This window comes from Callionymus lyra, chromosome 10 (genome assembly GCF_982586985.1).
Source record: "Callionymus lyra chromosome 10, fCalLyr1.hap1.1, whole genome shotgun sequence".
NCBI classification, from domain to species: domain Eukaryota; kingdom Metazoa; phylum Chordata; class Actinopteri; order Syngnathiformes; family Callionymidae; genus Callionymus; species Callionymus lyra.
The window spans coordinates 24,281,879-24,305,542 of NC_141827.1; the positions used below are offsets into that span (position 1 = coordinate 24,281,879).

The 23,664-nt window shown below is 37.9% G+C and overlaps 2 protein-coding genes across 4 annotated transcripts; one reads left to right on the plus strand and one right to left on the minus strand.

The window, feature by feature from the left end:
* Window positions 1-101: 101 nt before the first annotated feature.
* On the plus strand, window positions 102-15,603 carry mars1 (methionyl-tRNA synthetase 1). Of its 2 annotated transcripts, XM_087801858.1 has the most exons (22): window positions 102-295; window positions 1,569-1,659; window positions 2,164-2,242; window positions 2,392-2,523; window positions 2,713-2,788; window positions 3,364-3,548; window positions 4,090-4,199; window positions 4,693-4,809; window positions 4,958-5,161; window positions 6,072-6,273; window positions 7,099-7,173; window positions 7,331-7,501; window positions 7,575-7,670; window positions 8,418-8,535; window positions 8,632-8,845; window positions 11,034-11,165; window positions 11,958-12,062; window positions 12,241-12,436; window positions 13,596-13,667; window positions 13,849-13,875; window positions 14,117-14,236; window positions 14,834-15,603. In XM_087801858.1, exons 1-22 carry the CDS (start codon window positions 193-195, stop codon window positions 14,981-14,983), a joined length of 2,775 nt encoding a protein of 924 aa, XP_087657984.1. In that variant the 5' UTR covers window positions 102-192; the 3' UTR covers window positions 14,984-15,603. The 2 variants fall into 2 exon arrangements, with proteins under 2 accessions (XP_087657984.1, XP_087657985.1); XM_087801859.1 differs by lacking the exon at window positions 13,849-13,875.
* Window positions 15,345-18,843, minus strand: ddit3 (DNA-damage-inducible transcript 3). Of its 2 annotated transcripts, none has more exons than XM_087801865.1 (4): window positions 18,698-18,843; window positions 17,571-17,632; window positions 17,194-17,402; window positions 15,345-17,082 (listed from the first exon to the last, which is right to left on the minus strand). In XM_087801865.1, exons 3-4 carry the CDS (start codon window positions 17,347-17,349, stop codon window positions 16,312-16,314), a joined length of 927 nt encoding a protein of 308 aa, XP_087657991.1. In that variant the 5' UTR covers window positions 17,350-17,402; window positions 17,571-17,632; window positions 18,698-18,843; the 3' UTR covers window positions 15,345-16,311. The 2 variants fall into 2 exon arrangements, with proteins under 2 accessions (XP_087657991.1, XP_087657992.1); XM_087801866.1 differs by having other exon boundaries at window positions 17,194-17,396; window positions 17,564-17,632.
* Window positions 18,844-23,664: the final 4,821 nt, after the last annotated feature.

Here is a 23,664-nt window from a genome sequence, read left to right on the forward strand (position 1 = left end):
GACAGTTCTAACGTTACTCAACGACAGTCACGTTGTTAAGAAAACTACAACTGAGACATATATCCGGTCTCGCTTGCATCAGCGTGTGTTGACTGGGAATCGCCGGCAAAGTTACCACGCAGCGACTCCTTTGACGCCTTGCGACAAAGTTTTTAACACTTTCTTTTAAACATAAATAGCATTGTTTTAACTATGAAGCTGTTCGTCAGTGAAGGCAATCCACACTGTCTAAAGGTGCTGGCAGCCCTAGAAGAGAGTGGATTTAAATGTGAGGTCCAGTATGTCAACCACGAAGGTAAGAACGCTTTCCTAGCTTTATTTTTAACTCACAATTGACATATTTCCACTTCATTATAACATTGTTTAAGTATATTTTTCAAAATAATTATCACCCCTTCGCAGTGAAGCATAAACTGTAAAGGTAGTATTTGTTGCATGAAGTTGTTAGCTAGCTACACTACACACCAGCTGTCATGTTGACGTGTTTCTGTTCCTGCTTTGTCTTACTATTTGAAACTGTAACTTTAGTTTGGTTTTTAAAACCGAAACAAATACATGGGAATTACAAAAAAGTGAACTCAATTTGTAAATAAATATGACCAGTACTTGTAGAAGATTTGATGCAGTCTATTGTTTACATGTTACTTATATTGTGTTATTACTATTGCATGTTGTAATAAACAAGAATTTGCAGGATATATTATCCAAGATTATTTTAGTGCTGGAATTATAACAAAAAATGTCTTACTTTCACATTAAAGTAGCTTTTTACTACCTATGAAACTGAATAACTTATATTTTTAAGGGCAAAATAATAGACTAAATTAGACTTTTATTCGTGCAGGCATTTCCTTGATTCTCTGAGACTCCTGTGTTTGTCTCAGTGTTATCTTGGCCTTTTAAGTATATGTTTTATTGGTTATTGTTTTGATTGTTTAAGCACTTTGTGACCCTGGTCTAGAAAAGCGCTCTACAAATATTACTTACTTACTTACTATATGATCTTTCACACTTTTTAATTAAACAACATATGAATACAAATGTTTAATATGCTGGTTAATCCGGTTCACTCCACCTTACCATAATATTTCTGTTGGTTGACCGTTGTTGTTTTTATTGCCCACATGAAGGTTAGGCAAATATCTATATTATACTGCTCATGAGTCTTCACTTGCGTTGTATTTCTTTACATTATAATTCCAACCTTAATTGAAGTAGCTTGAGTGGTTAAGTTATGTTTGTCGCCCTATATATCCATTTGAAGCAGTATAATGTTATGGTAATGTCTATGTGGGCTTTTCAATTTAATTCTTTATTCACAGTTGACACAGAGATCAAATCCAAAAGTTACTCCTGCTCTAACATGAACTCCAATAAATGGCCCAAAAAATAATCAATGGCTGTATAAACACGTGTTCACATATATTTATTAATATTACAGTGTTGCGGAATAACATAATAAGAACTTTGGGTGATATTAGTACTATATATTCTACACACACTTGATTTATTGGACTCAATACAATCATGTGTTAATTTTCCACTTTTTTTTTATTTTTTTTTTTAAGAAAAAACCGTCCCTTTCCTTAGCCGCACAGCCGTGCCAGCCTTGAGTATGCCCAGCGGAAACTACCTTTTCAGCGCCAATGCCATCTGTCGGTATGTATTTCTTATGTGGCACTTACTATATGAACCCCTTTGGATTCAGTCTGCAAATTATTGGGGTATAAAAATACGAAATAATTTTAGGGCCCAAAAAGTGTTGCATGAATCTCGGTCTGTTTTTATCTAGATCATTATATTATTTTAACCAGGCATCTGTGGATCTTTTTTATTGACCTTCAGTGGGGTCATGGTGAACCAACATACCTTGGTAAATAATTGAATTTCAGTGGATCAGGCAACATGTGAAAACACTTGTCGTTTATAGGTTCAATTTACATACAGAAAAAACAGGATACAAACATTCACAAATATATATTTATTTATATATATATATATATATATATATATATATATATATACTGCTATGTAATATTTAGGTTGTTTCACTGCTATGTAGTGACCACATTTTTAGCAACACAATGTCATTTTATTAACGTGTGATTAACTTATGAAACTTTCCTGGCTTATGCAACATTGGGACTTTTCTGTTGACTTTAGGTTCATGTTCGAGGCGAGTGGACATGAAGAGAGAGACATCTGTGGGCAGTGGCTAGAATGGGAAGCCACAGATCTCCAGGTTGTTTTCACATCTTCTCTTTAACCTATTTGACCTTATTTCTCATTTCTCGACTCATTATGATGCATTTGTAAAAATTCATTTTTTTTTTAGTTTAGTTTTATGTTTTTAGTCATTGATCAAACTAACATTTTCTCATATTTCTTCAGCCTGCATTGCAACAAGCTCTTCACATGGCAGTTTTGCAAGGGAAAGGATCAGAAGTCCCCAAAGTCCTTGAAAAGCCCCTGAACTACTTGGACCAAAGCCTGACGAAAGGCAATACATCCTATCTAAATGGGGTAAATCATATTGTATTTACTTATTCTACAGCGGTTTATTGGAAATAGCCATTGTGGTTACAATGAGAATTTTTAATAATTATCACCTAAGAACTTATTTTAACATTATTTTCCCAAAGTCTTTATCATTAAAGCAAGTAAAAGTAATGTCATTTGATTCATAAGTTTGAAAAGTGTTTTTCTTTCCAGGATGCTGTGTCAGTTGCTGATATTGTTCTATGGGCTGCTCTTTGTCCAGTTTTAACAGAATCCTCTCTGTTATCAGGTGAGCATTTAACTGAAAAATGCCTGATGATTGAAAGACTCATGTTTATCTTAATTGCCTGCTTCAGCTTAAAGTTACATTCATTTGCAGGCATATAAAAGTGAACCTGACAATACTAAGCAGTGGTTGCAAAAGTTCACCATTTTAAATTAAAGTCATTTATATATCTTTTTTTTATTGATACAAAAATTATGTTATGAGATAAATAATCTTTAATAAAAGAGAGAAAACCTTTTTTTATTATTATTATTCCAGTCCCACATACAACATGGAGTACACTACTTTTGTCCAAACATTTTTAGATATAAGCTTAACAGTTTAACAGTTTGTGCTTTTAGATTTCAGTCAACTCTTTGTAGTGTATTTAAATCAGAATTAGAATTCTTTATTTGTGCCATCATTGGTGGAGAGGGACCTCTAATTTGAAATTTGTTTGGTCCACCGTGCAACATACATCAACAAACATCAAACATTATAGAAAAATATGAAGCATAAATACAATAACAATAAAGTGGCCATCATATGTTTTCTCTGTGCCTGAGTATCTTCATCTCTTAATCTGTCTTTGCCATTAGGTGAACACAAGTCAGTGAAGAGTTGGTCTGAGCGGGTGGCTGCAATGCCCAGTTGCACTTCCTCTCTGCAGAAGGTGCTCCAGGGAAAAGGCCTGCAGGCTCTGAAGGCTTACATGCAGAAACAACCAGCCCCACAGAGCAGCCATTGCAGGTCCTCGGAGCCCTGCAGCAGCAGCCCTGATCAGGTCAGATTGCTATCTAAAAGAAAATCTCAGATACCTTTTTTTTTTCCCACTAACCATCCAGTGGACCACATTAAATGAAATGGTGGGTGAAGATTTGGCCCCCGAGCCTGGAGTTTGAAACTTGTGTTGTATAGTTTGAAGTTTCTTTACTACAAAATATTTGTAGTTGTGTTTTTTGGTTGTTCTTATGCGATTTGGTTGAGGTTTTCTTTGGCCGGTTAGACAAGATTTTATTTGATTGTCATTTTGCTTTTTGAAGGCCATTTATCATGTTAATAGAGATTTTAAATTTTTCAGGAGCCTGTATTTGATAGGACAACAAACTGCTGTGCTGCTAAAGACCGGATGTTATAAATAAACAAGTTTTAAATCACAAAAAAACAAACATTTTCAATTATAAAGCACAATTCATTTGTTGTGTTCCTAACTTCTTGTTGTGCAAACATATTTTATTGTATACAAGTTGCCTTTTGTCTTGTCCTTCAAACATATTTCCTTAATCTTATTTTGAAAAACTAAGGTAATGTTTTTATTTGTTTAGAGTGAGGAATCCGATCGAATGATTTCCGAAGAGGAAATGGAGGCGGCAGCTTTGACGTGGACTCATGCTTTAAACGCAAGCACAGCAGAAACTGTCCGGAAACATCCAATGTGAGTTATTATGTTGACTTTGAAGAAAATATATAAAAAATATACATACCAAAAAGATAATGGTGTGGTTTAGCTAATTTTTCTAATTTAAAGCCTATCTATGAAAACGGTTTGAGGAAGCCACATTTAAAATTAAAAAATGTACAGTTTTCGTCATGCTCTTCGCCTAAACCTCATCTCCAGAGTACAAGATAATGTTAGAATGTTCGTAATCCTTAACTCTTTTGTGTGGATGTCGGCATCCATTCAGTTATTTGATTGGATGGTGTTTTATTTTTCAGCTATAGCTTTTAATTAATGTATTTTAAATCCCCTCTTTAAAGGGATTAAAAAACACGAGTAGAAGAAACAAACATAGCATTTGTACTTTTGCTTCTTACAGTCCCTACCTGTATTTGTTCATGTCTGAGTTCTATTAAAATACAGAACTTGAATTTGATTTTGACAGTATAACATGAAACACATGAAACATTTTTCCTTTCCCTGCCAACAGTTTGCCACTCGATGGCAAGCGGAACATCATGGTGACCAGTGCCTTGCCTTATGTCAACAACGTTCCCCACCTGGGAAACATCATTGGCTGTGTCCTCAGCGCAGATGTTTTTTCCAGGTAATGTACCAAAGACTTTTTTTTTTTTTTCAAGGCATGTATGTCAAAAAATAAGCGGGGAGGGTTATGAATAATTGACCCAAACTATTTATTGACATCGTTTAAGAAAAACAATCATCCAAACGACACCTTTAATCTTTTGGTCCAGGTACGGCCGGATACGAGGGTGGAATCTTCTCTTTGTGTGTGGTACCGACGAGTACGGGACGGCCACGGAAAACAAAGCCAGAGAAGAAGGTCTGACCCCGCAGCAGATCTGCGACAAATACCATGCCATCCATGCTGACATCTACAAGTGGTTCCACATCGACTTTGACTTCTTCGGAAGGACTACGACAGAGCAGCAGACTGAGTAGGTTGAGACAAAAATGGCTTTACATTTTTTAATCAACAAGAGGTACTTAGGTGAGGATGGTTAATGCATTCATCTGGATGTATTTCATAAGCTATAAATGATGTGTGCTAGACATGAGTCTGATCTTTAGCTGGTTTCAAAAGTAATTTCCAGAAAATTAAACGTAATCCTAATTTAGATTTTTGATTATATATGTATCACTTTCATGAAATGGTAAAATGATGAGTTGGATCTGAATCGGTTCCTAAAATAAAACTTTTGAATCTCCTCCTACATACACAATGTTATTGTCTCATAATTAGCAGTGAATTTATGAATCTAGAAAACCAGCCAACAGAAAATTAGTCACAGCAGGTTTGTCTGCATTAAATTAGATGTATTGTTATTGTTTATCATTATTGTTTTATTGGTGGATTCAGAATCATAGATTGCATAAATAAATTAGAAAGCTGAAAGTTTTTACTTTTGATTAAAGATAAAAAAAAGAAAAGTTTTTGCCATTGTTAGGCTTTTCCGCACATTGTGGCACTATTTAGATACTAAGTTGAGGCCTCAGCTACCGTTTCTGAAGGAATTGCAAAGATAAAACTTTAGTTTTGGAGGCGCTGGCTTTGACAAGATTCTACTTAAAAGGCATCAAACATGAAGCAAGAGTCATGTTCTTTGAAAATTTAAAAAGGCCTACAGAGGTAAAACTGCAGACTTGATTCGTTAAAAACGAAGCATTCTTTCTTCCCTGGCTGTTTCTGTTTTTAAATAAATAATGTGATGATCCCTGAAGAAAAGGTTCCTTGCCGTCTAGAATGATCATTGACCGATGGGCAGTCTATTCTTTCTGCTTGAGTTTGAACTAATGTGAATTCTGCTGCAGCATGTGAAATGATTTTACTCTCCTCCATCTCTTCAGGATAGCTCAGGACATCTTCTGGAGACTCCACAAGAACGAGTTTCTGGTTGAGGACATAGTGGAGCAACTGCGGTGCGAGAACTGCCAGCGTTTCCTGGCTGACCGATTTGTGGAAGGCACATGCCCTTTTTGCAGATACCCAGAGGCCCGAGGTGACCAGTGTGACAAGTGTGGACGCCTCATTAATGCTGTGGAACTCAAGGTGGGTTTGCAGGAAGACAAAAGTATCATCAACATACTTAGTTGGTGGTTAAAGGCAGACGTGCATATTATAAGGCGGATGGAAAGCAAAAACACAAGGTTGTTTTAAATGTTCAAAGAAATAAAGTAAATGTATTTTAATGGAGAGGGAGTTCATCAAAATGCATGTTTGCTATACTAAAGTCTTTACCTTTGACTTCAAATTGTGTTCTTCTAGCACTCTTAAATCTATATACATGTATAATAAATTGATAAAGAACGAATTTGAATACGGGTGGGAAAGCCTAAAAATTCTGTTCAGACTTCCATTATCTGTGCCAGATCTTGATAAAGATATATACATTTATTTCTTTTAATTCTGTGTCATTAGTTTTTGTTCATAGCGCAATTGACACTTCTTTCCTACCATAAAATCTAAAGTCATGTGTCAAACTCAAGACCCACCAAGTCATTTTATGTGGCCCGCTGGGTGGTTGATTAAAATTCCATATGGATATTCCGTATTGTCTATTTTGATATTGTGACTTATAAAAATGCCAGTATTTAAGATTGGATAAGGAGGTTTTCAAAAATTGTTCGACTGTTAGCAAATGAGTTGTAAAATATTTAATATTCTGCCTTTTTTGTTTAACTTGATGAATTAATTAAGAGATGTTTTTTAAACGCCAATATGGAGAATTTTATCAGTATATTTTATTCATGTTTAATTTTTTTAATTCACTGTATTCACTACAAGTGATCTCATGTCACTTCTCTGGGTGTATATTAGACATAACGCTGTGAATGAAATGGGAATTTGTTCTAACACTGTTGGTTATTCCCCCAGGATCCACAGTGCAAAGTCTGCAAACAGACTCCAGTCATCCGCTCCTCCAAACATCTCTTCCTGGACCTGCCTAAGGTTTGTTTCACATCCTGGATTCTCATTTTGTCAGTGTAATGGGGGACGGAAATTAATCAATTTTTACCAGTTGAATATAAAAGTGCTGCCAACATAGTGGTTTCCCATGTGGATCTGCTGCAAGTTTTAATGTTTCCTCTTCTTTTCCCTGTGTTAGCTGGAGAACCAGCTGGAACAGTGGCTGGATAAGTCCACCAGCACTGGAGACTGGACATCAAACGCTAAACAGATCACACGTTCCTGGCTCAGAGATGGACTCAAACCTCGCTGCATCACTAGAGACCTGAAGTGGGGCACGCCTGTACCTCATGAGGACTACAAAGATAAGGTCAGAAATTAAATAATACCCCCCACGATATTGTTAGAATTTGCTGAGGAATTTCAATATTGTTTTCCTGCAGGTTTTCTATGTTTGGTTTGATGCACCTATTGGTTATCTCTCCATCACCGCCAACTACACCAAAGAATGGGAAAAGTGGTGGAAGAATCCTCAACAGGTAACCGACACCTCAACACTGGAATGACCCATTTTACATTGGTCTATATTAACGAAACGTAAGCTTTAGACTCATTAGAATCACCTCCAGCTCTGATGAAATCCAGCAGTTTACATAGTTAATTAACAGCGCGGACGTTGAGATCCTGCTTTGTATTTGGGCCGAAAGGCAGCACTGGCACTTCATTACTTCTTTGTTCACTTTCTTTAATGCTCTTTTGGCTAAATTACCCAAACAAACAATGAAGCAGATTCAGGAGGCGTCTTGTTTGTGTACAGAGGAAAATGAAAACATTTCTCTAAACCTCAGTGCGAACCACAAGTGCTCCGGGAATTCTTGAGTCTTATTGTCCCTGATGATGCTCATTGTTTGTCTTGAGTCAGGCCTATAGGGACTGTTCAAAGTTTGTGTGCAAAGTGTGATACGGAATTTTCATGCATCATTACTGCCTAATAAATGGCTGCACTTGCATGTAAACTGTCTTTACACACGCACACGCACACGCACACGCGCACGCGCACGCGCACGCACACACGCACACGCACGTGTGAGTATATCGTCTTCACACTCTCTGACTCATCTAAAGCCCAGGATTGAGTGTCTGCCGTGTTTATGGGATGGCCTGTATTTGCAGGGAGATTGAGTTGGGGGTTGGGAAGAGCTGATAAGTCCTCTTTGAACTGGATGATCTCACGATGATCTAATATGATGTCATCCCTGTCTGCGCTTGTGTGACCTCACCACCAGGTGGAGCTGTACAACTTCATGGCCAAGGACAACGTGCCGTTCCACAGTGTGGTGTTTCCCTGCTCCCTGCTGGGAGCCCAGGACAACTACACGCTGGTCAACCACCTGGTAGCCACTGGTAAGAACTTAATAATGTAACTGAAATGCCATTTCAACTTTTATTTGAGTCTTTTTCACCTGGGGTTGAGTTGAAAACTTTTTTTTGTTTCCACAGAATACCTTAATTATGAGGACACAAAGTTCTCCAAGAGTCGTGGCATTGGAGTTTTCGGGGACATGGCCAAGGACACCGGGATCCCCTCTGATGTGTGGCGCTTTTATCTGCTCTTTGTGCGACCCGAGGGCCAAGATTCAGCTTTCTCATGGGCAGACATGGCTATAAAGAACAACTCAGAGCTGCTCAACAACCTGGGCAACTTCATCAACAGGTTGGTCATCACTGGATGTTGACAGTGAATCCATGTTATGATGCATCATTCCGTCACCTTTTATGGTTTTGAGTTGATGGTAGTAAAGAGAAAGTTCACCTCAAGAAACCTTTATTTACTTTAGGGAGAAGCCCTTCAAATAAAGAGCAGTGTCATCCAGCTGAAGTATTGCACCGTCGAAAAAAAAGACGATGCTATAACTATTACGAAAGATTCACCCTAGTTTTCTGAATTTGTTTTGGATGGCGTAATTTAGCCCCAATTACTGCGCCTCCGATGACTTTAAAAGGATCAGGGTTAAACCCCACATCAAAGATCTTTCTCCGAAGCTCTTTTTCAAAGAACCTTGATCTTCAAATTGTTTCTCGGGCAGGAACTTTGATGCTTAATTGGTTGAGTTTGCGTCCCGCTGCAGGTGTTGGTGACACAACATACTCTGCCCCAGAAAAACTTTGTCCCTCAGATCACTGAACCGTCCTGGAGCAAACTTGCTGCCCAGACTTCTGTCGTCTTAGGTTCATGTGTTCATATTATAAACTGAGAGTTTAGCACAAATTAGTAATATTGTATTTGGGATTTTTTCATATCGATTATTCAATGCATTGTACCATTGCTTTATCAACATTTTTATAAATACAATTATGGACTAGTTGCCTCAGTTTATTTTTTATTTTAAGGTAATTTAATATTTAAAAATCTGTTTTTGTAAGTAAGTAATATTTGTATAGCGCTTTTCTAGACCAGGTTCACAAAGCAGTTAAACAATCAAAACAATAACAAATAAAATATAGCTCAAGATAGAGTGCATTCCAAAATCTTAGTTTTTTTTGCATTGACAATAGGATTTTTTTGCCAGTTGAGTCGATTCAATCTCCAGTTACTTAACCAGAAACTAAAGTTTTTTTTGTGAGACTTAAAAATGTGACACTACAAAAAGCTTCATACATATATACATGCATACATACATACAATAAAATCTCTCTCCTGTCATCTTACTCCCTCACAGTGAACTCATCGCTGCAGCTGCATATGTTTAGCTGATTTTTGCCTTCATTTTGAATGTTCATTTTCATGTTACATTGAACATCTTTCATTTTTCTGAATGTATTAGAATCGCATTAATCTATCAGAAGTTGTTGTGCCAAAGACCTATCATAATTCTTTACATGTGCAGGTGAATCTCATCTCCTTTTTACTACAGGACAAGTGATTAATGATGACACCGCAGCCTCTAACTTTCTTTGGAAGAGGGCTTCATTAAGAAGGGCAGGGGTCAAATATGAACAGTGACATACTAGATTAAACAGTCTTTTTCAAATAAAATGCATGTATAATTTCATGCTTTTCAACAGGTTTTCAGTATGTAGGAATAGGCAGCGACACTTGGCAGCTTCTCTTACAAGAAGCGTGTTTGATACAAAGTTTGATATTTTTAAAATAATTATAATAATATTCTTTTGGTTGAATAATACAGTTCATACGTCTTCCACGTGAAGTCTGCTTATGAGGCGGCCAGACTTTGAGCATTTGGGTAAACCTTTGAGGAGTTTTGTTTAATGATCGTGAATACAGAGTTTTTGCTCAATTAAATTTATTGACTTTATAATTCACAATATAAAGATTTAACCTCATTGAAATGTACTGTATATCCCCTTCATGTTATTTTCTTTATCGTAATTACCATCTATGACATCAAGCTAAAACGACAACCATGTTTTCAATGAAGAGAAGATGAGGAAGTTAACTTGATGTTGTACTGTCATTTAATTGTTCCTTTGCTGTCGCCTGTTCATATGATTTGTGCTCGCTCAATGATTATAGTGATGTTTAATGAGGATTTTTAGAATCCAAACATTACAGCCTAATCATGGATGCAGTTTGTCTTTCTGCTGCTCAGATTTCATCATGTCATCAATTGTGACACTTTTGATTTGACAGTTTCATCTCTCTTTAAATTCCCTGTGAAGGTCTTGGATACCAAAGCTGCACTGTTGACTTTAGAGCGCCACATTACATCAGCAAAATCTATAATTAATAAACAATCAGAGAGTGGGTGAACATTCTCTTTGCTTGTTGCACGCTCATTGTTTCGTTTTTTTTCCCCTCCAAGTCTGCCGCCTTCTCTGTGACCCTTCAATTACTCTGCTTTTGTTCTTCCTCCTTCAATCGTCCTTGTTTTGTTCTCCAGGGCCGGCATGTTTGTCGCAAAGTTCTTTGATGGCTGTGTGCCGGCGATGGAGCTCCAGCCGGAAGATAAGAAGCTTTTGGCTCTGGTGGGTTGGGAGCTGCAGCAGTACATCACGCTCATGGACAAAGTCAAGTGAGTACAGTCCATGTCGATCTGATGGCTTAATGTCAAAGGCTCAGTTTAAGTCTTGGATTGTTTGTAAATATATTTCTTTAAATTGTTATGAAAACATTTTTCCAGATAAACCATTTTATTTTGAATGATTAAAATCTTTAAGTGGGGTGAGGTGTCGCAAGGATGGACCTAATCTTACAGTAACTGATTTGGTTAACTTTTTATCTGGTGTAAACTGCAAACGGAGTTAGTATCTATTATTTTAATGCATGTCTTTTAGCCTTATGTTTTCAACAAACAAACTTCCTGTGTAAGTTTCATTAATGGTGTACTCAATCTGGTAGTGCACGTCATTCATATCTATGGGTCATAAATATTTATAAGTATATGAATAAAACGGTTGCATTTCTTTATTTTTCTTTTTGTTTTCTTTCTTACTTTTACAGTTTAATTAATTTACATATGTGTATATATATTTGAATTTTGTAATGCAGAACATTTTAGTGTCAACTTTTATTGTAAATATTTTTGAATCTATAGATAGTCACGTAATAATTCTGAGTCATTGTCTTTCCACTTGGCCCTTATTATGTTGCGTTTCTATCAGAAGGTTTTGTATGTTCAAATCCCCACGTTTCCGTCTGCTATTAGACTTCTTGATGCAACAATTTCCGTCTAGCTAGTAATCATTACCCATTTATTTTCTTAACGTGTCAAACGGCTCTGAAATTTCCTATTCTATTTAAAACGTTACGTTTAAAATGTTTAGATCTTGTTGATTTTGTTCTCAATTGACACCTATATTCTCAGAATCCGAGACGCCCTTAAACACATCTTGAACATCTCTCGCCATGGCAACCAGTTCATTCAAGTGAACGAGCCCTGGAAGAAGATCAAGGGAGGAGACTCTGACAAGTAAGATGGCAACAGATGAGTTAACCTGTTGCACTACTGTGCCCCCTAGATGTCATTGTGACGAGTCCTGTGGTGTCATTTTTAATTGTAAAATGTCCAAGGAGGCAGACTTGGTCTTTCACGTCGTATTTCTGTCTGTTTATTCTCTCTGAGTGCCATGTTTGTGCTCCCTCTCCAGGCAGCGAGCTGGGACGGTCACCGGCGTGTCTGTGAATATCGCGTGTCTGCTGTCGGTGATGCTGATGCCGTACATGCCCACCGTCAGCCAAACCATCAGGGATCAACTCAACGCCCCTCAGTCTTGCGTCAACACCGTGCTGCAAGGCACGGGCAAGTTCGTTTGTGTCCTCGGTGCTGGACACCGCATCGGCACTGTGAGTGCGACCCTAGAAACACATCCTCACGATTCATGCATGCGGCGACACAGTAGACTGTTTGACATGTTGACACCAGGCTGATAAAAACGAAGATGCAACTGTGTGTCGATATTGCAACACCGCTGAAGCTGGTGGTGAACTGACATGCATGCTGGTTTAATGACCAGGTCGCTGCCTGAGACTTTCCAGGTTTCACTCCGGCGCCTTGTCCCTGCAGGGCTTGTTGTGTCCAGCTGCTAATGATTCACTGTCCACTCTGTGCTGGGTTTTCTTACTGAGAGCCTTGTGTGAGACCAATGGCTTCACCAGACAGACTTTCGATGAACTTATTTAAGAATATTTAATTCTTAATAAACGTTTACTACCAGTGTTTTAAATACAGGAAATAGATTTATTTTTGTGAAGGAAATGCATACAAATTATTTTTTAGGTTAAGCCTTTTCTTCACCTACTACCGAAAAACACTAAATCATATTGAATAGTTTCCTGTTTGAGACCATGGCTCCTGAAAATGTTTCACTACAGAAATAAATGATACGTCTATAAGTGTATTATTTTTATACTGTAAAAAATGTGTTATGGGCATATTTTACATTATGAAAATGTTGTTTTAAATTAAAAATAATTTGATGTCCATTAATTCAATATAGGATTTTCCGGACATGACTAAAATAAATTTAAGGATTTATATGCATTAGGACATTGGAATATGCACGATTTTAAACCGCAACACTTCAATTAGCAAATGTATAATTTTAAATACACTTTGACATGTTTTTACATTTCCCAGAGCTCATGAAATGGACACAAAAGCCAGCAGTCTTGTAGAATAACCAATTATCATTTAGAAACTGGGGCAGAAAATATGTGAAAGCTAATGCAAACAGTCTTGGAAAGAAAATTATCTGGCTAGGCAACTCATTTGCATAACGCAGTTCCCAACATTCCAGCTGTGTCCTCAACTGGCTTCACAGTTTCTGGTCCTGTCCGGGTCATCTCTCCATACCTTTAAAACAAAGGCTCACATTGTTAGAGGAGTTTCAGAAATGTAACTCTAAATGTACATTGAAATTACAAAATAATATTTGGAGCGACTTGACATGATAATATTTGATGAACCATTTGATTAATTGCATCATTTTCTCATCATTCTTAGGTCAGTCCATTGTTCCAGAAGCTGGAGTCGGACCATATTGAAGCACTGAAGAAAAGATTTGGTGGACAGCAGGTATGTCATTGTTTCAATATTTCCACAGCAAATAGGATTTTTTTCTTTCCCTTTCACATCCTCCTGTCGAGCCCTTGAGTCAAATCTCAATGAAATTCTTGGCAGACGTGTGCTTTATTAAAACATGACACTATTGTGTTCTTCAAATAATCCTCTATAAAAACCTTCCGCCTGCTTGCAGCCTGAAGACGAACAGCCAGGACAAAAGGTATCGTTTGTTTGTGTCGAGTCCACACAGTTGCTGCAGTGCCAGCGAGGATTGCATGTTTTCACTAATACCAGACGCTCATGCACGTCTTTGTCACTTGTTTTTTTTTTTTCTCTGTCCTGCGTGCTTCACTCTCTGTTCTTAAAAACATGTCCAGTTTTTACAGCGTGTGTTATTGTTTGAAATGAAGCATGTAATCTCTTGAAGGAAAATGACCATCAAGCTGTTTTCTATATGTCAGAGCGCGGCCGGCACGAAGCCTGACGCCACGCCGGCACCAGCCACCTCCGCCCCAGCTGCGCCCGTGAGCGGCGTCGACCCGGAGAAAGCCAAAGAGCTCACTCAGGCCGTGACGGAGCAGGTCAGAGTCGCTGCAATTAGATACTAAATTAAAAATGTTTTATTTATCTAATAGTGTAGAGAGAATTTTAGTAGGAACTTCACACACGGATTTGTTTCTCAAATGATGCCGTCGTTGTAAATTTCACAATCATACGGAAGCATCTAACAAATGTTGAATTTAATTTGGCCCTGAATGCACTTTTAAAATACTGTGTTAAATGCATTTAACCAACCGAATTGCCGTTTTAAAAATTAAAAAAGGAGTATTTATATCTGTTAAATCGTTCTTTAGTTTCCAACGATGATTCTAACTGCTTCATTGTCGAGATAGATAAAGAAGTAAATGACACAACTGATTTTCTTAACCAATAATGTGTGAATGGCTAGATCAAAATGATAGCATTGATAAATACTTATAGCTTTAATTTTAATTTAAGGAATTATTCAATTTACTTTTACTTTCCTTTTTTTTTTTTATTGTACTTTATTTCTAGTGTAAGTTATTTTCATTTATAGTCCAGGCTTCTAGTCTCAGTATTATGTTGCCTTTCTGTCAATCCCATTAATGTCTTGCAATATTAGAAATGTCATTTCTATTGTTTCTTGTGCGTCACAGGGAGAGAAGGTACGAGCCCTGAAAGCGCAGAAGGCCGACAAAGCCGCGATCACAGCAGAAGTGTCCAAACTGTTGGACCTAAAGAAGCAGCTAGCTCTAGCTGAAGGGAAGAGTCCAGAACCTGCTCCTCAGAAGGGCAAGAAGAAGTGAGACAGAAGGAAACCAGGTTAGTCAGAGAAAAGAAGGGAGCAGAATGGGAAGAGGTGTGATTTAATTTTTTTTTTGGGAGAATGGGAACAAGATGTACACCAGGAGATGAGGGTATTAGCTTAAGGCAAAGCCGTGACGGGATCTAAGACAATGTGGTTTTGGCACCGAGGACTAATGAAATTCTGGATGGGCCGGCGGGGAAATAAAAACACACAGAGAGAGTGAATGAATGCATCTACAGAATGAGGGGATTTTTTTCCTAAATCCCTACACCAAAAGAAACTGATTTTATACTCTCCCTGTGATCAAGTCAGAATACCATATTAACCTTCTGAAGGTGTGCTGCACATTCAAAGCCCTCTTTACATCTTCTTAAATCATGTTTTCAGCTATTTGTTACACCCACACTATGGAATCATGGAAATAAATATGGTCTCTCAATCCATTTTTTTTTTCTTCTTTTGAATTTCTTTTCCCGCACACAAAAACAAAACACGACTGTATATGAAACTTCTTTTTATTACAAATGTAGGATTACAATAATGGATAACATAAGGTTAATGACAGAAGCCATGCATATTTGTCAAGCAGTGATAGTGGAAAGTAAACCGATATAAAAAGGATGTTACAGGCCGCTACATGTCAGCTCTCTTGTTACAGATTCATATAAAAATAGTCATTTGGGGTCCAACGATGCACCCACATTGCTAGAAAAGGTCAGCTGGAAAAGTATAGCCGGGGTCCTACTTGCCAAGTAGACAAAAACGCTCGTAAAAAACGTAAGAAAAGGCTACAAAATATTCCCCCACCCACGAAGAAAATCTCATACTAGTAGGGGCACTTTCAGAACTGTTCCTGAGCTCCTCTTCTCTCCACATGGGGGGGTAATCTCTCTAGCCAGATTTTAGCCCTTGACATAGGAGTTACAAATTATTGCAAGAATGGCAGGAAGGTATGAAAACTAAACCACAAACATCCGTCCTATACTTTCAGATTTTTTTTTTTTTTTTTTTACAATCTTGAAGCATTAAAACTGCAAACGTTCATGTAAGACAAAGCTCTTGTTTTTCCCGCCAACGTTCTGACTTTGCCGCAGTGTTGTTGCAGCTTCTCTCCTTTTCCTTCCCCTGTCCTGACTTTCATCACTTTTCTCTCTGAGCATTTTTTCCTGCCTTTCTTTTTTCCACCTGTAAATAAATTATCTTTGGTTTTTTTCGCACCTCCTAAAGCAAAACCTCACAACCACCTTTTTTTTTTTCTCTCTTCTTCCCCTTCCCGCTGCAGCTCATTGCAATTCCTCTCAATCTCTCATCCCGATTCTTCCTCCTTCATTTCCTGGTATTGACGAGTCTCTCTATCAGGGCTCTGCGCGTCCTCTGCACCTCCTCTCCCAATCTTTCAATTTCAGCTTTCAACCGCTCGTTCTGCTCCGTCAGCTCCTGGACCTTCCTCTCGTTCTCCTGCTCTCGCTCTTTGCGACTCTTTTTGGCGGACGACAACGTGGACAATGTGTGCTGCGAGGAAGAGGTGTAGGAGGACAAGGCACTGTCGTTAGTGCTCCTCTTGCGTTTCCCCAGATGGGAGGACGGGTATGCGGAAGGCGAGGACACGGGCGAGGACGGCGAGGAGATGTTCCGAAGGGGTGACTGGGAAGCCGAGGAGGAGCAGGACGGGGAGTCGGGCACGCAGGGGAGCTCCTCCTCGCTGGCTGAAGGCGACGCCGGCTGGGCGTTGTTGGCCTGCTGGTGGTGTTGAACTTGGTAGTAATAGCCACTGCTGATCACCGTCCCGCTTGGATCCACCGCTCCCACGCCGCCCTCGCTCAACATCTCGAAGAACTCCGGAGGCAACAGGTCGCTGCTGCCTCCGGTCTGACCGTCTCCGTTCCTGCCCCGCTCGGCGTCCACCTGCTGCTCCTCGGCCACGGCGGGACTCATGCAGGACGAGGAAGACGAGGACGACGATGAGGTGTGATGAAGAGGTTGGGTGTTGTGGAGCTGCTGCGTCATCCTCTGGACTCCATCTCCCCACGTCTGGCTGCCTTCCGTCAGCCAGGTCAGAGAACAACTCTCCAGGACGTCCAGGAACTCCGGCTCCTTCTGCAGGTAGACCACACAAATGTTACGATAGTCATCAATCATTCTTTGAAAAACAAAACACTCACAGCCATAATGAGTACGACCGGTGGTTCAACGGTTTGAGCTACTGACCTCTGTGCATGGTGGGGCACGTGCCAGCTTTGCCCCTCCCGTGTCAGAGCCCAGAATATCCTGCAAGTCCTCATACCACGCCTCCAACTCTGCACCACACAACGGCCCCACGCCAGGGGGGTACGGCGGGGGCAGGTGTAGCCATTCGGCAGTCATCTTGGCTATCGGTCACAACGCACAGATAGTCGGCTACACACTTCACACTGGACCTGCGGAGAGCGAGCAGACGGATGAGCGCTGGATCCAAGAGGCGCCTAAATGATTGACGGATCTCCCACTAACTCCGCCCACTTCATTTCCATTGATTGGGGTTTAAAATGTTTTTAAAGAAAAGAGAATGAGCTATAAAAAGAGCATATATTATGAGAACGGCATACCTTTAGCAAATCTCCGTCAATCAAGTCTGCCAATGTGTTGGAGATAGCTTGTCCCAGCAATTCTGTGAAGAAAATATACCTGATTAATGACATTTTTTCCCCCCAGACATCTTAAGCATCTCAAAAATTCCAATCTTAAAAAAATAGGCAAATCTAATAATTTATCCATTTATCTTTCACAATTAATGTTAATGTTTCAGAGATTAAAACTGTCCACTTGCTTGGGATCAAGATGATTAAATACAATTACGTTTTTTTTATTCGAAGAACCTCAATTGTTTTTCATCCTGGTAAACAAAGAAGCCAGCTACACAGCGCCATCTGCCGTCGCTAGCAAGTTCAGCAAATAAAGTCGCAAGTCAACAGTATTTTTTTGATGATTACATTGATTATATGGTTGTGGATTTAGTTGAATAGAAAATACATAAACAATTTTTAATATATACAATCTAAGCCGGTATTATTTAACCCACCCTTTATTCGCTGGTGTTGAAATAAACAACTATCCTGACATTGTTGTTACGAGAAAACAACTAGACTAAATGTTCACAAGATAATTTAATTTAAAAAATTTAAAAAAATGTAGTTATACGTGTATATTTTATAATATTGTTCTCGCCCATTTTTCCCCCTATTCTGGCCACGAACTGTTGGCCAAGACAGTTACGTCATGGAAATGAAAGTCCAGCGAGGAAGCGGCGACAAAAAGAGTCAATGTTGAGAATAAAGAGAAATTAAAGATGAATAAACATGACACTATTTAAGAAGCGTCTTTAACGGGATTTTTTTTTAATGAAAACCGGAGTATGTGACATTACAATGAACTCCCATGGGGAAGTTGAAAGAGAAGAACTGTTGCGTTAGATTGTCATTTATTTTATAATCTTTATTTATGAAGGTGTGCTATTGTCATTAGTTTTTTGTTATTTTTTACGTTAAAAGACACTAACCATTAAAGACACGCATGGAAAAAGTCGTATTGCAACTTTGTATGCCGATGCAATACGAAATAAATTCAAATAAATAGAAAGTCATGTTTTAAACTGCTGTCAACTACTGCTTTTAAAAGTTTATTTAAAAAACAACAGTAGACACACACCAAAAAATATAAAGACTTTTTTACTTACTCTTTTCCGTCTCGTCGTTCGCCTTCTCGACTGTCTTGAGCTCGTATTTGGATATATAAGTAGAAAATGGTGATCGCTCATGTTAACCATTGTTCAGTCTGGACGGCTGAGTGTGGCTGGACGGAAACTCCCGGCCGAGCTTATATGCAGCGAGCGCTCAACCGAACTATCCACGGGAAGGAGTTCTTCGTCACAACCGAACTGGTGCGCCTGATCGACGGCCTCCGCGGCCAATCGCAAACGCCGAGACAAGTTATTTTCCTTGACGACATCGAATGAGAATCCGCGGTGGAGAGAAAGGGGGCGTGGTCGGACGTGCCTTGACGGCGTGTATAGTTTGTGCGAGAGGCAGCAGTGATGCAGTCGTAAGACGGCCAGGACGAATTTGGGGCGTATGGGAGTCACATGAAAGGAATGATGCAATGCTTGGCAACCAATTTCTAGCTGGGGATAACACCAGCAGAATCAGAACATGTTTTATTAAACCGTGTTGGCTCGAACAAAAATCTAAAAATATACATATATGCACGGTTATTCAATGTCGAAGAACTGTTTGTTTCCGGTCGAAACAAAGGATGAATTAATTTCCGGATAAGATATTTTTATTGCGCTTCTTTTTTTAAAAAAAAAAAAAAACGGCTTTAATTGAATAGAATCAATTATCCAATTGGGAATTTTTATTTATTTTAAAAATAAGTCTGTAGGAAAACTAAACTTTACGACAAAATAAACGTCACTTATCAAATATTATTCCATTTTCTACCCTTTTTTTTTCTTGTATGACAGCTTTTTCCCACCAGACAAGAATTCGCGCTCGCTTTGCAGGGTGTGACCCCAAATCTCGCGTCCTCCTCCCCACCAGACCCTTACAACTCTCGGTGCTGACTTATCTCCATTTAGTCCCACCCAAAATACCTTTTTTTTTTTTTAATAATGAAGTTGATTTTTAAGGACGTTATTTCTATTTTTGATTTTAGAATATTGTGTAGTTATTACAAAGAAAAAAAAAGTGGTTTATATACGTTTATTATTCAAGCATTAATTGTATAAAAAAAATGTAAATTGTGTTTACAACCAGTCACATTTTTCAACAATTTTTTTTATTATTTATATAGTTTTTTTTTTTAACATATGACACATTTAAGAGACAGAAAAACATCAGTCTTTCGTAAGTCACGACACAAACTTTTGAAGCAGTCATATTGTACAGTGTTATTATTCTTGATGTTATAATGGTGTCTTTGTCGTATGTGAGGTCATGTTGGGCAGGAAGTGTATAAGATAGTTTCACAATGGGGGTCCCCAACATTTATTCAGCATTGTATTTTTAAGGACCGACCTTCAGATGAAAAAAAGAATTAAGGTGTATTTTATTTTTACTTTGAATAAATCTTTCTGTGCGAACAGTAACAAATGACTTACTGACCGGTCTCAGTCCCCGGACCTGGGATTGGGGACCACGGATATAAATAATAATGACGATAACAATAAAGATTAGTTTTGGTAATAATGAACAAAGATTATACTAAAGATTTTAGGAAATGTCTTTAGTGGGTTTTTTTTTTCTTAATGAAAACCATAAAATGTAATTTCTGATGTAAATAAATAAATAATGACCAAAATAATAAACATTTGTTTTTTAAGTATCACCAGTTTATAAAAGGATGAGTTGAGAATGCACTTTAATATGTGACCATGTTATAAAAGTGTAACCAACTGGTAAGAAACATTCACCCGTGTTAGTGAGCACGTGTTTCCTGCAGTACGATCTCTTGTATCTCAGAGAGTTTCTCTCACACACTGTCTCGGTGTCGTAAGTTTGTGGTTTACATTTTCATATTGAATATAAAGGTTTCTAAATAAAGAATCTAAATGTTGTTTAAAGCTTATTAACATCAAATGACTTTAGAGAAAACTTTAAAGCATAGTTTGTTGACAATACAATGTTGTTGTTTTTTTTAGTAAAGATCATTTAAATGAACAATTAAAAAAAAACATTTAATTTGATGTATTTGAATGTTGTCAATTACAAAGTACTACAAAGTTAGCTGATGTTCACTTATATTACGATACATTTTAATGTGTCGAAGCACACCTTGATAAGACGTGGCAAAACAATGAAATTGGCTTTTCATAAGTATACTAATTTAGATTTATTTTAATAAATTAAATGTTGTGTATGTTCGACTTTGTCTTTGTATTCAATCCTTCTGCTACTCTCGTCGCATCGTGACACTTCTTCTGTTTCATAACCGTATACGTCTTTCTTTTGTCTGCTTCCGACCTGCACCTCCTTTATTTGAATGGAATCCTCCGTCGCTTTCACTTGTTTTGTTTTTCATCTATGAATCACTTTGTAGTTCATTATACATACAAAGATGTGGTGAGTGAATATAATTGATTTAGCATCGTAACATAAAGAATTCAAACAAACATTATTCTGGTTCATTTTATTATATTATTTTTCAACCCACAATTAACAATATACAAAACAACACATTCAATATATAAACAAGTATGTTGGCACCACATGCCTTTGTGTTTGGTTGTGTTTCAATGTTTTATTCTGTGCTGACACCACAAAAAAAATATCCTATGTTCTGTTTACAAATCCTGGGAATAAAAGTTTCTGATTCCGATTTGGATCTTTTTTTATCAAAACAAATTGTTCATTCATATTATAAATAATGCCGTTAATTAACTTACAAAAGTCGTAAGTAAGAAATGTAATGTATCTATAAGTTAATATTTCTCAAATCATTGTGTCTTAAACAACAACAACAATATCGATTAATGCAACAAACAATTTGCTGAAGTGACTCCACCATGTATTAAACGGCAAGAAAAACAAGTGTGAAGCAGTTATTCTTACACACCAACTTCCAATAAGTCAACTTTGTGTATAAAAATAAACATAAAGTAGATTAAAAATGAGTCTGAAGAGAGTGCGAGGTGGTTGAGTTCACAGGATGACGTAGTCAAAGCGCGCTCAGCAGCAACAACAACACAAAAGGACAACATTAAAAACAACAACAAAAGTGTCAGTGGGTGATTCCACACACACACCGCGGTGCGATTCCTGCCCGGATCCCGAGCACACATGCGGGCACGTCTGCGCGTCCACAGCCCCATAGCAACAACGGCGGGGAGCGAATAGAAATCCTCTTTACTGTCTCTAGGACCCGAGTCAGAGCTGCAGGAGGCGCCGTGAACGCGTCACCGCTTGAGTGGCTGTTGCTGAGTAGTTCAGGATACTTTCACTCTCCCTTCCTCCTCACCCTCCTCACCCTCCTCACCCTCCTCACCCTTGTTTACTTTCCGCCGTCTGTGCGCTTTTTATTCTCGCCAACAATGTTTACAAACGAGCTGCTTTTTTATTTTAATTTAAACGTTTTTTTTATTTAATTTTATTTTTATCTCTAGACACCTACACTTTGTTTTATTTATTCCAAATAAAAAAGTTAATTTGACATTTTTCGCCCGAACCTGCTCTTATAGTTTCTTATTTTTAGAAAAACAACGTGTATTCAACTATGTACCGTGAACGCCACACGCGCGCTCACTCGCCGACGCGCACGCGCCACCCTGATAAACAATCGTCGAGAGAATGAAAACGGTTATAAAAATGAAAGTAGACGCTTCTTCCACTTGAATAAGTTGTAGAGAAGATGTTTTTAAGTTGATTAAAATGTAGATGTTTGTTGATTAAATTAAGTAAGTAAATTGAATTCCATAGTTCGATCAAATCACGTGTTTACAGCCTCAACAAACGTCAAATACTTTTTATCAAAAATATCTTTCATTTAAATACGATATTTTATGTAAATTCTCGTCGTATTTCGATTAAAGTGTTTTTTTATTTTATTTAATATATCATTTTGACATTTATTTTAGATTTCTTGAATTTTTTTAATAAAACAGTGTTTATTTTAATTCCACGTCACCAAATGTATAATTGGAGAATGATAGAAAATATCTAATAACTGCTGTTTAAATTGATGTTAATATCTATTAAAGATATGAAACAAAACAATTTTAAGTTGAATCAAAATGATTTCATTTTAATTTGTGAATTATTAAATTTGTATCACAAGTAAACAATACAAAAATGTATTTTTTTTCCTAAATAACATCAGTTATATTCAGTGATATTCTCAGCATACGTGATTGTTAAATAGATTTTAATGTATATTGTCAAACTGAATGAACAACATAGACACAAATGTTAGTAAAAAAGTGTTTTTAATATATAAACAGGGGGAAAAGAAAAGCAGCTTGTTAGCTTGTTTAATTGACACTCATAGTCTGTTGTCCTTTGCCCTTGGTCAGAGCTCCACGCCCACTTTCCCCTTCGACACACACTCACACACACACACACACACACACACCAGCTGTCGGAATTTTTGCTCCGGGAGATTCAGCTGGTGACAGTGTCAGCAATTTAAAATCAATGTTGCACTAAATCCGTCATTTCTATATTTCTCTTGACTTTCAAAACAATGTTTTTAAAAAAAAACAACAACTCCGACTGTCTGTCAATCATCTCGCTGCTCTGAAGTCTCACTCGTTCACGGCAGATTAAACAAAACAGGAAGTCGATAAGAATCTTGAATTAATTACTCAGAATAATCAAATTAACTCCACTTTCAGATGAGCAGATTAAACGTCACTTTCTAAAGGTTTCTCACTAAAGCCTCTCTCTTAACCTCACCCGTCTGTCTCCCCCCTCCTCCCCTCCCAGGGAGAGTTTGCCTCACGACAGCGCCGCACAAACACTGATCTCTGCCACGATCCCCGACTCTTAATCTGAGATCAAACGCAGCAAATGGATCCAGACGAAAATAACGAAAACACTTCATTAGTTTTGTCAAAAACTTTTGGATTTCAGGGACGTTTCCTCAGCCAGAGAGAAGATTCAAGTCTTCCTGAGCAAGGATCTGAAGGTACATCTCCTTTTTGAGAGCAAT